This window comes from Trichoderma citrinoviride (genome assembly GCF_003025115.1).
Source record: "Trichoderma citrinoviride strain TUCIM 6016 unplaced genomic scaffold BBK36scaffold_15, whole genome shotgun sequence".
NCBI lineage: Eukaryota > Fungi > Ascomycota > Sordariomycetes > Hypocreales > Hypocreaceae > Trichoderma > Trichoderma citrinoviride.
The window spans coordinates 115,363-127,510 of NW_020194723.1; the positions used below are offsets into that span (position 1 = coordinate 115,363).

A 12,148-nucleotide genomic window follows, 5' to 3' on the forward strand; every position below is an offset into this window, starting at 1 on the left:
ACTACAAATACTTGTCGGCGATGCTCTTCAGCTTATGGAGGTCCAAAGCCCTGACAAACCTCCCAGCCGGGCCTCTCATGTCCTCCGCGCAGCAAAGCGCATTATAGATGGCCTCCTCGGTCACGTCCGCAGCCGCTTCAAACAGCGCATTGCTCGTGACATCCTGCACCACCTCAACACTTTGGCCAACCGTCGGCTTCCAGCTAAAGGCAGGATCCCGCGGGACGTGGTGCGCCGTGGAGAAGGCGAGGAAGATGTCGCCCGAGCTGTTGCTCCCCCAGCCCCCGACCCGGCTGAACCCAACAGAAGCACGTTTGGCAACCCGCTGCAGCTGCAGAGGATGGAGCGGCGCGTCGGTGGCAAGGACGACGATGATGCTGCCGTCTTTGACCCCTTCATCCTCACGTCTCGAAGTCGTGGCCTCCGATGCGACTTGCTCCTTCATCAGCTGCCCAACAGGGACTCCCCCGACTCTCAAATCGCGGCTGGTGCCAAAGTTGGTCTGCACCAGCGCCGCAACCGTGTACTTGACGGCTGTCGGATTGCTCCCCTCGCCTCCTCCTCCCAGTATCAATCCATCAATGACACGACTCGACGATCCAGTTCCGCCCTTGAACCCCTGACAGATTGTCCCCGTGCCTCCACCCGTGTTTCCCTCTGGGACCCGCTGTGCAGAAGCGAGCTCAATGCCTCGCGCAACATGCTCGGGAGTCACCGCCATGGCCCCAATGTCAGATAAATAGCCGTCAAATGTTTCTGACACTACGGGCAGGATGAAGCCGCTGCAGAGCCCCCTTTCCGGCCCCTGCTGGACGGCAAGCCGAGACCTGCAGTATTGGTAGATGCCCGAGTACGCGGCACCCACAGAGTAGCTGTTTGTAAGAACAATGGGCGAGTTCAAGAGGCCCGTTTCGTCGATCCAGTGGCTGCCCGTCATCTCTCCGCATCCGTTGAAGCGGAAGACGCTCGCATAGCAGCCATGGTCGATGAAGTCTCGGCGTGGCAAGATGCAGGTGACGCCGGTGTTGACCTCATGGTGGTGAGCCGTCTTTGGCAGGATGATGGACTGCGTGTGGACCAAGACACCGGGAACATCGGTGATCGAGTTTAAGGGACCTGGAGGATAACGGCCGAGCTTCAGGTTGGGGAGGAGGTCTCGGATTCGCATGCGGCCGGGGGGAGGTTGTACTCGCCGGGTGTCAGCGTCTGTAAGCGAGGTCATGATGCAGATGATGTAGAAGAAATGAGAATAGTTAGTGTCAGATGCCAAACCGACAAACTCAAAGAATTGATGCAATCGACGCAAGTGTTGAAGAAGAGAGCAGCGTGAATAAGACCGGATCTTATGAGGCTGAGATAGTGCGGGACTAGGGCATCAAATCAGACGCAGCTTGACTTTTCCAGACAAGAGTCCTCTGCATTGTCTATCATACACTAATTTCAATTCAAAACGTTCTGCTGCTCAAAAGACTCTCGTATTACCCGCGTCTGAGGGGCTTCTTGTTCGTGGGACCTGCTATATATACTGTATGCTGGCAGCCGCTCCACCTCCCTCCAGGAAAGACTCGAGATAGTATACACAACCACTGATTACAAACAAGAGATAATCACGTCAATTCGATTCAATCATCTACATAATTCGCCATGACCCAAATAAGAGCACCAATACCATCCTCGTCTTTGCCCATCAGCAATCGACCACGAATCCGTGACCTGGGTTATAGCCCGGGCAAGTTTACACCAGGACCCAAGAACTCAATCCTCGATGTGCCCGGTAATTTCGCTTCCTCAAGGACTGATAACTCTCATGAAGAATGCTTATTTGGTCAATCTAGGCGTTCATGTCGGCCAGATAACTGTCCATGAAGGCACCGACATTCACACGGGGTTGACCGTCATCTTGCCTCGCGGAGCAAAAGACACTCGGCTCAAGCCTTGTTATGCGGCAACCCACGATCTCAATGGGATGGGCGAGTTGACGGGATCTCATGCTCTTGCTGAATATGGATACATCAACATAGTAAGCGCCCTCGCCAACAACATCATACATGCAACCCCATCAAATGCCAGCAGTCTCAACTAACCAGCACAACCACTCCAGCCAATCGCAATCACAAACACCGTCAGCGTAGGCAAAGTCTACGACGGCCTCTTCCTCTGGGACATGGAGCAGGCCCGCAAAAACGGCGAGGACGACATCGAAAGCCTGCGCCGCTTCTCCATCCCCGTCGTCGGCGAGACCTACGACGGCCTCCTCAACGACATCAGCGCCTCCGTGCTGGACAAGGCCTCCGTCTACGATGCCATTGCCGCCGCCCAGACGCAGACGGAGGTCTTGGAGGGTAATTACGGCGGCGGCACGGCGATGCGCTGCCATGGATACAAGGGCGGGACCGGCACCAGCTCGCGCGTCGTCCCTGGTGCGGAGCGTGATTACACGCTTGGTGTTTTGGTGCAGGCAAACCATGGCCAGAAGCCGGATCTGAGGATCGGTAACGTGCCTGTTGGCGAGTTGCTGATGGCGGAAGAGGCAGAGTCTAGGGGGGAGACTGCAAAGGCAGACAAAGGCTTGCCCGTTGGGGGCAAGGCGGCTGAAGGCAGTCAGTTACCCCTGAAACCCCTGAAACGACGTTCAGCAAAATATACAATGACAGATGATTGACAGCTCATGTAGGTATCATAGTGATCATCATGTACGTATTTTTCAACTCCCCTGCCATGAAGTGCACTGTTGCTGACTTCTTCATCCCAGAACGGACGCACCTTTGTTGCCTCATCAACTGCGACGTCTCGCGCAGCACGCCGGCATGGGCATCACTCAGGTGAGAAGAAAAGGCTCTCTCGCCATTTATGCCAGTATTCCTAACTTCTGTCATTTGCCTTTTGCAGGTGGGAGGCCACTCGGCAGGACGAAACTTTTCCGGAGAGATATCCCTCGCCCTATCTACGGGGACATCGCCGGACCAACTCGCGACTTCATCCGACGGCTTTGGATATCTGCCACCACTGGAAAGCCAGCCCGTAGAGACTCTCAAGAACGAAACCATAGACAGTCTTTTCTATGCGGTGTCAGAGACGACGGAAGAAGCCATCTTGAACGCCATGTGCAAGGCTGAGACGTTGGTAGGCTTCAAGGGAAGGACTACGACGGCACTGCCGGTTGACAGAGTGCAAGAGCTGCTGAAGAAGTATGGAGTTGGCTTGAGAAAATGATTCAGAATTGCAAGTTATTAGATTGTTCCATGTATTAAAAAAAAACATTCCGCTTCTGACATGTAATTAATCCACCACCCCCTGAGGTAAGATGGCCACATAGTCTATCGCCGCCTGCTCCTGAGCATCCCCGGTCCCCTTGATAGTCAGCTTGTCTCCCCTCGAGATTTTGACTCCCTCAAACGTAATGCGAATAGCCGAGTGGCAGTCAAGAAACGTGCTGAAATCATGACCAAGATGATTCTCCGAGTCACCCTTCCACGTGCCGACAGACTTGCCATTCAGCAGCACATCGTAGCTAGCAGTTCCGTTTATCACGTCGTAGTAGTTGACGGCAACTGTATACTTACCGCTCGGGACGTTTAGTCTCGTCGTGGCCGTACCTGTCCCGTTGGTAGCAATCGCCTTGTACTTGGACGCGCACTCGGTAGGGGAGACATTGACGGTCGTGAAGCCCGAAAGATCCATGTCTTCGGCTTCGATCCGGTGTGGATGGTTACGGACGCGGTTAAGCTGGTCCGGGATGCTCGACAGGTTTCGATAAAACTCACTGATGCCGTCACGCCAAACGAGCGAGTGGCCAGCCTGATACTGCAGCTTGTACAAGACGGCATTGTACCTCTCGGCGTCAATCTTGCTCTTGAGCGACCTCCAATCCGCTGGGAATTTTTGTACCGTCGCAGCGCCGGTGTAGTGAGCGTCGTAGAAGTGCTGGATGACGGACTTGCCAGAGTGCAGCCTGAAGGTGTACGGAACGTGATGGAACCAGAGCATCAAGTCGTCAGGGGTGGTCTGGGTGTGCTCAAACCGGTCGGCGACCTCCTTGGGGTACTGCCCGGCGTTGCCCGTGCCGTTGGAAACAGTGCGGTCCATTCCAATGGTTTTGGCGTCGGCACGCGTCCACTGGCCCCAGCCGTTGTTGTCCTGAGAGGCAGGATTGGCGCCATAGTGAGTGTAAAGGATGTCGGTCAGCGTCTGGATGCCAAGGTTGCCGCTGTATCCCTCGTACGCGGGCCACGACTTGAGGGACATGTCGGCAATGGTCGAGACGACATCTCGGTCCAGGCCAAACGTCAAACGAGTCCATTCCTCGACAATGTCTCGAGAGTCTGCTTTCGGGTTCCAGGCAAGCCGTCCATACGCAAACATGTTGGACATGGCCAAGTGACTGCCTATCCATGTATCATCCATGCCGACGTTGATGACGCCAGCATATCCGCCGAGCTTGTGGTTGAACACCTCGCCGGATATAATGTCGCGAACATACGACTGGCGGTTGTTGTATCGCATGTCGAAGCCTAGTACGGTCTGCCATAGAGGCGGCAGATAGACCAGGTGCGACTGCTGGCCGAGATACTCCTGAGTGACTTCCAGCTCGATGGACACGGCCGTCTTGGGCAGGTTGGCAAAGAGGGCAGAAGCAGGCTCTCGGACCTGGAAGTCGATGGGGCCGTACTTGATCTGGACCAGGACGTTGTCGTCAAACTGACCATCCAGATCCTTGAAGAAGTCGACGGCGGCATTGGCTCGGTCGGCCTTCCAGTCCGTCTCGTTGAGCTGGTCGTAGACAAAGGCCCGGAAGACGACGATGCCGCCGTGAGGCTGCACGGCCTTTGCAAACAGGTTGGCACCCTCTGCCAGAGTGCGGTTGTACGTCAGGGGCCCCGGCTGGCCCTCGGAGTTGGCCTTGACCAGATAGCCGGCCAGATCCGGCACGAGCTGGTAGATTCTGTCTGTCTTGTCCGTCCACCACTTGATGACGGTTTCATCCAGAGGGTCAAACGTGGACAAGTTTCCGAGAACCTGCGGCGATGCAAAGTTGAGTGAGATGCCGACATTGACCCCCCACGGCCGGAACAGGTCGGCAATTCTCTTGAGGCCGAGGAGGTTCGTCTCGTTGAGGAGATTGGCGTCGGCATTGACGTTGTTGATGATGACGCCGTTGAGGCCGACCGAGGCCAGCAGACGGCCGTAGAGCGGGACTCGAGAGAGATCCTCCTTGACGAGCCCGTTCTCGAAGAAGATGGACGGTCCTCCATAGCCCCTTTCGATGCTTCCATGGGCTGCCGTTGCCGCATTGAGGTTGTCCCACTGATTGGACCATCGAACAGGCGCGCTTGGGTTCGAAGCATACGCCTTGTCCGAAAAGTCTCCCTGGCCGAGGAGCGAGAGATACTGAAACGCGCCGTAGAGAGCGCCCCGTTCATTCTGGCCGAGGATCTGGACTGACCCTCCCTTGGTGCTCAGCCAGTATCCGTCATCCTTGAGGCTCGGCCTCGGTGAGAGCTTGCTGCCACAGGCGGACCGGTACGTGTCGAGAGTGGAAATGACAATGCTCTTCTGCGCAGAGCAATACTTTCCTCCGCCGGAGCTGACATCCAGATCAAGACCTAGAATGCCCTTGATGCCCTTCTGAAGCTCTGACGAAGCACTCGCCAGGGGTCCGTTCTTAGTGGCGTTGAGGACGACGATGCTGTCTGGGAAAGAATTGAGATGGCCTTTCGTCGCAGACGATGGAAGACGAGCGTATCGCAACCAGGCATCAATGCCGCTCTCAGCAAAGACAGGCACAATGGCCGCCAGCAGCAGAAGAAGAAGACTGTGTATTATCACCATGACTGCGCCGCTTGTGCCTTGGGGCTGGATGGTAGGGGCGTTGACATGGAGCCAAAGATGGGCACCGCCATCTGTTATATAGCATCATATGGCATAAATACATGTACACCGCTTCCGTCCAACCGTATGTGCTCCCTTCTGTTCAATTGATGCATTATGTGATGGCTCAGCAAGTGCCAACACTTCCATGCTGTCAAGCAGCAGGTTGTTTCTGCCCATTGTCGACCAGGGCAGGGCCTTTAGCCTAAAGTGTGGACATTCACGATCCGGCCTGGAGATCCTGGCTGCAGTTGGAGACTGAGGGGTTGGAGAAGACGAGATCTGCAGCGTTTCTTGGCCGTTGCACGAAAGTGCCGCTGGGTAAAGCTCTGGGTAATCGGGAGCTGCTCTTCATGCTGACGTCTGTTGTAGAGCCATTGGCATCGATTGAGGCCATTGATGAGGCTCTAATACCTCTCGCTGCTTTCCTGGCATGATGGAGTCAGGACATGCAGAATACCTCACATGCGTGCAATTCCAGGTCCGAGAGGTGTACTGCTGCCGCGTACATGGTTCCCCATACTCTGGCGTCTCCCCACATGCAAAGGCACAGTGGCATCTGCCGGGGTGCTACCCCACAGACTTGCGGCGAAGCTATTCCGGATATTAAATCCATGAACCGGTTGCTCAGCGGATTCTGATGAGGGGCTCCGGCAAAAAGGGCCCGGCATTCGGTTTGCTCAGTTGCATCATGGAAACTTGGGGAAAACCACAGGCCGTTTGTTCACAAGGGCCAAGCGGTTCAAGTGTATGTATTTTCTTTATCCCGACTTGGCTAATTGTATGTTTGCTTCTCTGTATCGCTCATGGCTCTGTCATCCTGCTACGCTCAGCAACTCCTCGGATTCTTGCTTATAATTTGTTTATACGTTATGTAGTATACATACACCTAAGGACTGGAAAGAAGCCATCCCGAGAATCCACGTACATGCTCTTAGCATCAGACATTGCCTCCTCCAATAGGAAAAATTCCCATTTTCACAGGGCAGGCATGCTCACTCACTAGGATATTCGTCCCCGCAGACAGCTCTTTTACCCCAGGTCCAGTAGGCCGGCATCCTCCATGTCATGGTTCAGCCTAAATGTGTCGACATGACGAGAAGGTTCACATGGTGGAGCAAGCTCTACTCCTGCAGTTGCATATTGTACGGAATGGGCCATTCTAGCTATACGGAACAGAGCCTCACTGACGATCTACTACTCTCATTGCCCTCGATGTTGTTTCATCGCGAACACTAGCTCTCCAGGTTCCTGGCACAGCAACCTCCCGTCGACAGAGGTCCGGCACAATGTTCCGAGAGCTGAGATTGCGACGTTAGCTTCGAATCTGGATCAAGGCCTTCGGATATTGAACAATATTCCCGATTCGTTTGTGCCTGTTTTTGAGAAGGATACAGGCTCTGTCGGGCCTCCGATCGGACCCGGCACGGGCTGGAGTTTCGGCTATCCGTCATCCGGGATATATGTCTCTTTCACCAAAAGAACACAGTCGATTGCAGTTTCTCAATTTTGCTCACATATTGTATGACAGCATTCCATCAGACTTCGCCATAGGCCAAGTGACATGTCAGCGTGTGAATGATGAGCCTCTCACACCCGTGTAAGTGAGAATCATCTCGATAGGCCATGGAGTGGATATAATATCGGTCTCCGGCATGGAAAATGGAGAAGTCTACCCGGTATGTAATCAAAGGCATCCGTCGGACATTGTCACTGGTATAATGTATATCAGGCTGCCGTTCGCCGCTCAATACAATCGGAGACGGTACCATTCATAACGTACGTCGCCTTCTCGACTTCATACTACACTTGCTTCACGTTATTTCTTAGCCCAGGAGGCCCAATAAGGATGCTACCGTCCATGACCACACAGAGCATTACCAGGCTATCCAGACGCTCCTCGCTGGCAATTGTAGACGACTTTCTCAACACATCGGCGCCACGCTTTGCCCATATTCCACCGTCGAAGCTTCAGATTACCACCTTCAGGGACACCATCATCCCCATGCCCCATATCATACGCTCAATAACGGCAGATCCTCCTGCCGCCATGAGACACCTCGTCAGCTTGTTTGCGGCAGAGGAAGTTGAAGGGGCTTTGGGTAGAGGTCAACGAGCAAAAGATTCATGCTATTGTAGCAAGCAGTAAGGATCAGAGGGGCCGAGATGAAGACGCGCATCTCGGCAGCCCAGCCGAAGCCTATGATTGCTGCGGCCCCCATGTAAACGAGTGGCCAGACAATATCGCCGATGAACAACAGTGTCTTAAAGGGGTTCGAATCTCAGCTTGCAAGGCTTGGGCTCCCAGGGTGCCGCGCTGCCATCTGCCTGCTTGGCCACGGCTTTCCGACGATCGACTTCGTTGAGCTGAAAACGACCTCACCAGGCCGCCGGCGCTGGAATGAACTCAACTTCAACGACTTCTCCTTGCAGTTCTAGAAAGTGTCATGGCAAAGGCGATAAACTATACGGTGCCGCACTGTGATAGTGAGCTCTTGAGAAGTTGACGAGAACAGTCCGAGAAATCATACGATGGTCAAGAACCCAGGTTCATAGAGGTTGGCAACTACATCAGGAGATATATCAAGCGCGGTATCTACAGTGTTCATGTTGTCATTTTCTTAATTTAATCATATGCATGCAGCCCTTCGTGACCAACAGTTCGGACTTCGCCTCGAGTGGCACCCAACGTATTTGCCCTGGCCCCCTTCCTCCTGAGCCACTCAACAAAGGTCAATTCAGTTTCTGTCGCCAGATCTGGTGGATCTCTACAGGCGTGGCTATATGGGTGGCTGTGAAGATACATTTTTCGGCGTTCTTCATAGCATCTACAGGTTAGTTTGTAGATCAGCCAGCCAGTTATGCAGCAGGATTAGCAGATAAGTTGAATATGTTGGCCTATGCAGAAAAACGACTATATTGGTCAATTTGCGGGAAGACCGGAACGTTCACATCCTATTAGACCAAGAATCCTACAGCCGCGCAGAGCCCCGACTTTCAGTAAAATTATGAATCCTACCTTACAGGAGCGCAGAACCCTGGAATACCACAAAGGGTAGCATCAAAGCCGAACTGTTGGTCACCACGAGGGGTAGAACCAACACCAAACTGTTGGTCATCACAAAGGAAAGAACCAACGCCTACAGTCCGTCACATAGCGTAGAAAAGGGGTAACTGCTTGTATCTGTAAATGATTTACTGCTTATATACTCGAAGGCCCTCTCGTCCTGCTAATATTCCTTTCGTTTCTTCTTGTAACTTAGTACTCAACACTCCTTTTTTTGCTTTTTGCTCCCTTCATTACGCTCATTTATAACCCAATACGTTCATTTCTCATATAGACCATTATGAAAACTCCGACACTCGCCATCCTGGCTACACTCGGGGGTCTTCAAGCAGCAGTTGCCCAACGCATCGGTAGCTCAGCGGTGTGGGTTGATGCGGCAACATGTGACCCTTGGGCGAAGTCTTATGGCTTTCCGGCTGCTGCTGGCCCTGGTGGCCTCTTCACTACTGCCATTGATACCCTTGTCAACATCTCCGATTCAGGCTTGTATCGCATGTACAACCCTAGCAAGCAGTCGCCGACAACACTCCCTGCCGATGTTCTTGCTTGGGAGAGATATCGACTGAATTCGACCTTCGACGCTTTCTTCGGCAACAATACAGGTACTGAAGCTGGGAGACTGGGCATTTGGGTTGTGGCAAGTAAGTTACACAGCTGGTAAGGCAAGTGGCAAAGATCACCAACTGACAGTTTTCCACAAGACCAGTTTTGGGGAATCCAATACCAATGGGGACATGTGGAAGGCGATCCGTATATGGTCCTGGTTTGCGATGATGCCCCGTATCTGTCCAAGGACAGCAACGGCACACTCATTTACAGTTAGTGTTTAATCCGTCTTCGAATCATCGGTTACATTGCTCACCTGCCTCAGCGGACCCTTACAATCATGATGAACTCGAGCTTGGCATCGACTCTATTCGTAGAGAAGTCATCACCACATGCGCGACAAACGTCCTCTCGTCATACTCGGCCTACAATGATAATAATTGGACTCAAAATATCATCCTCTGTACAAAGAACATGAATCTGCCACTGGGATTTACAAGCAACGGACCTACCACATTTGCTAGTGGTACGACGCTTGATGTAGCGGGCAAGAGTTGGCTCGGCGCCCTCTACACAGAGGCCTTGTGGTCTGGTGGCTCTATCTTTAGTAAGTCAACCCTTTGCAGGCCATCCAGGGGCTTCCACTAAATTCTTCCTCGCAGGTACCCCTCCAACACATGGCTTCGCTGCGGCACACGCCCTAAGGAACAACAAACGTGCTCTATGGGTTCCCGACTCTAACAAGCTCTTTGCTTTCGCCCTGATGCTTGATGGTCTATTTTGGGGCTCTGGGGTTGGCCGGACGTCACAGCAGGAATATACAAACTTACAGAAGACTGCCGCTGGTAAGGGAATGATTGCTGCCTTTGGTCTCACTGATATTGCGGTGCCAGCCAGGGGCATCACTTGGGCGTCTGGGTGGACGCCACCCGACCAGTGGAATGATGGACGTCCCTTGGAACCAATCCCAAAAGCTTGAAATACCTCATGCTGCCATTTGTTAGATATTGGTGTTACAACCCAGCACACATAGGTTGTAAGAGGTTGACCATACAGATTCCTTCATCCTCGCAGCCAAAACTATAGCTAGCTTCGTCTCAACACTCTTTCATTCAGTTTTATACGCACTTTGTTGTTCTCTACGGCACTCGAGTCCAGTGCTCCAATGGTCTGTTTCGATCCCTTCAGTATCTCACATATAGCAATCAGAGATGCTGTACAGCAGCTTATTGAAATCATCGATTAAGTAGATTGAATTAAATGGGTTATATCCTACTATTGAGTATACCACTGGAGTGTGTATCAGGCATGTCGACAAGTTCGCCATAAACGACGAAGCAAGGTTTTGGAAGATCAGAAACACAGTAACGGCTCGGTTGATCAACGTTGGAGAGACGCCAATATACTCGGATAGGCTATGGATGCTGAAAAGTCATGCATTTGCGAAAAGGGACGAGAAGAAACCTCCTAAGTCGGACACGAAAACGAAATAGGCCTTTTGGCGCTGGGTATATTGGAATAAGCCGGCTGATATCCGTACCTAGAGAGGGTTATGTTCAACGTTCTTAGCAAGAATCAGCTATCATCCCCCTTAAGCCACCGGTGCAGACCACGCTCCTATCAATTTGGCGGTGAACTGACTCTGAATCCATACGAGTCTCCCTACGTTCAAGCGTGGAGAAAACTTGGAAAGGCTTACTCCTTTTATTTACCATGCCTCAAGACTAGCCTCATATGTATTCACTATCGGATTTACCATCATGCTATACAAGGTCATTAAATCGATATAGGTAAGTCATAAGGAAAACCATCCATAACAAGACAGACCCCCTCAACTTCCACGTTTAATATCAGAATCTCTATCTAGAACACAGAAAAAGATATTATGTAACATTAACGAGGTTAAACATTCATCAGCTCAATACTGTTCATGTGTTTGATAATCAGCAGAGGCGTGATACGATTTGTGATACCCTCTTAACTCTAGTCACCGCGAAGAAGCAGAGGGACCATTCGCTTTCTCGGTCCAATCGAAAGATGGCAAGCCTACGTTTCTAAACTTCAAGAAGGGACAAGAGCACCAGTCCAATTTCGGAGCAAGCCTCAAAAGCCGGTTCATTTCATATCACAGACCTGCATCCTTTTGACCCCTAAATCTCTCTTCGCGTTGAGGGCATTGAGTGAATTCTCAAACAAGCCTCTGCCCGATTTCTACATGGCTGCGGCCACAGGCACACTTCAACCTCAACTATGTCTTCTAGCAACCTGCCATGACTGGGTTGAATCAGAGAATGAATAGGAGGCTGTTACTTGCGTATACGTACCTATTTATGAAGAGCATGTGATGCATCCGGCTCAGCATTTGCTAGTGAGGTAATGCTGTTGCCCCTTAGAATTATCCAACATCTCAGACAAGTGCTCCGCACGGGGCGGAACGGGCCGGCCCGAACCAGACGGGGCTTTCGGAAGCTCGCCGATTTCCAGCGGAGCTTATTCGGAGACTCATCAGGACAGCATATGTCAGGTAGCGTAGCTGCACTTGCATGTTGTCTAATTTAGAGATTTTACAGACTGCGTGATGACTTTTCCTTAGGCTTGCTCAGACAATAAGTAGTGAAATGGCAGCACATGGATGTTGCTGCCGGCGTGGGCACAACTGCAATCACT

The 12,148-nt window shown here is 52.2% G+C and overlaps 5 protein-coding genes across 5 annotated transcripts; 3 read left to right on the forward strand and 2 right to left on the reverse strand.

The window, feature by feature from the left end:
* Position 1: 1 nt before the first annotated feature.
* Positions 2 to 1,168, reverse strand: BBK36DRAFT_1128159 (DmpA/ArgJ-like protein; the record flags this gene model as incomplete). Its single annotated transcript, XM_024891585.1, has 1 exon — positions 2 to 1,168. The coding sequence occupies one exon, from the start codon at positions 1,166 to 1,168 to the stop codon at positions 2 to 4; it is 1,167 nt and encodes a 388-aa protein (XP_024746107.1).
* Positions 1,169 to 1,644: 476 nt separating this feature from the next.
* On the forward strand, positions 1,645 to 3,213 carry BBK36DRAFT_1127831 (DmpA/ArgJ-like protein; the record flags this gene model as incomplete). Its single annotated transcript, XM_024891560.1, has 5 exons — positions 1,645 to 1,774; positions 1,836 to 2,020; positions 2,102 to 2,604; positions 2,753 to 2,822; positions 2,890 to 3,213. The coding sequence occupies 5 exons, from the start codon at positions 1,645 to 1,647 to the stop codon at positions 3,211 to 3,213; spliced, it is 1,212 nt and encodes a 403-aa protein (XP_024746108.1).
* A 66-nt stretch (positions 3,214 to 3,279) lies between these two features.
* Positions 3,280 to 5,829, reverse strand: BBK36DRAFT_1128049 (glycoside hydrolase family 67 protein; the record flags this gene model as incomplete). The annotated part of the gene is made up of 1 exon (XM_024891574.1): positions 3,280 to 5,829. One exon carries the CDS (start codon positions 5,827 to 5,829, stop codon positions 3,280 to 3,282), a length of 2,550 nt encoding a protein of 849 aa, XP_024746109.1.
* A 1,694-nt stretch (positions 5,830 to 7,523) lies between these two features.
* On the forward strand, positions 7,524 to 8,094 carry BBK36DRAFT_1144335 (hypothetical protein; the record flags this gene model as incomplete). Its single annotated transcript, XM_024893667.1, has 4 exons — positions 7,524 to 7,547; positions 7,601 to 7,647; positions 7,762 to 7,970; positions 8,015 to 8,094. The coding sequence occupies 4 exons, from the start codon at positions 7,524 to 7,526 to the stop codon at positions 8,092 to 8,094; spliced, it is 360 nt and encodes a 119-aa protein (XP_024746110.1).
* Positions 8,095 to 9,215: 1,121 nt separating this feature from the next.
* BBK36DRAFT_1183478 (hypothetical protein) lies at positions 9,216 to 10,514 on the forward strand (the record flags this gene model as incomplete). The annotated part of the gene is made up of 5 exons (XM_024896357.1): positions 9,216 to 9,576; positions 9,637 to 9,753; positions 9,807 to 10,088; positions 10,144 to 10,431; positions 10,486 to 10,514. 5 exons carry the CDS (start codon positions 9,216 to 9,218, stop codon positions 10,512 to 10,514), a joined length of 1,077 nt encoding a protein of 358 aa, XP_024746111.1.
* Positions 10,515 to 12,148: the final 1,634 nt, after the last annotated feature.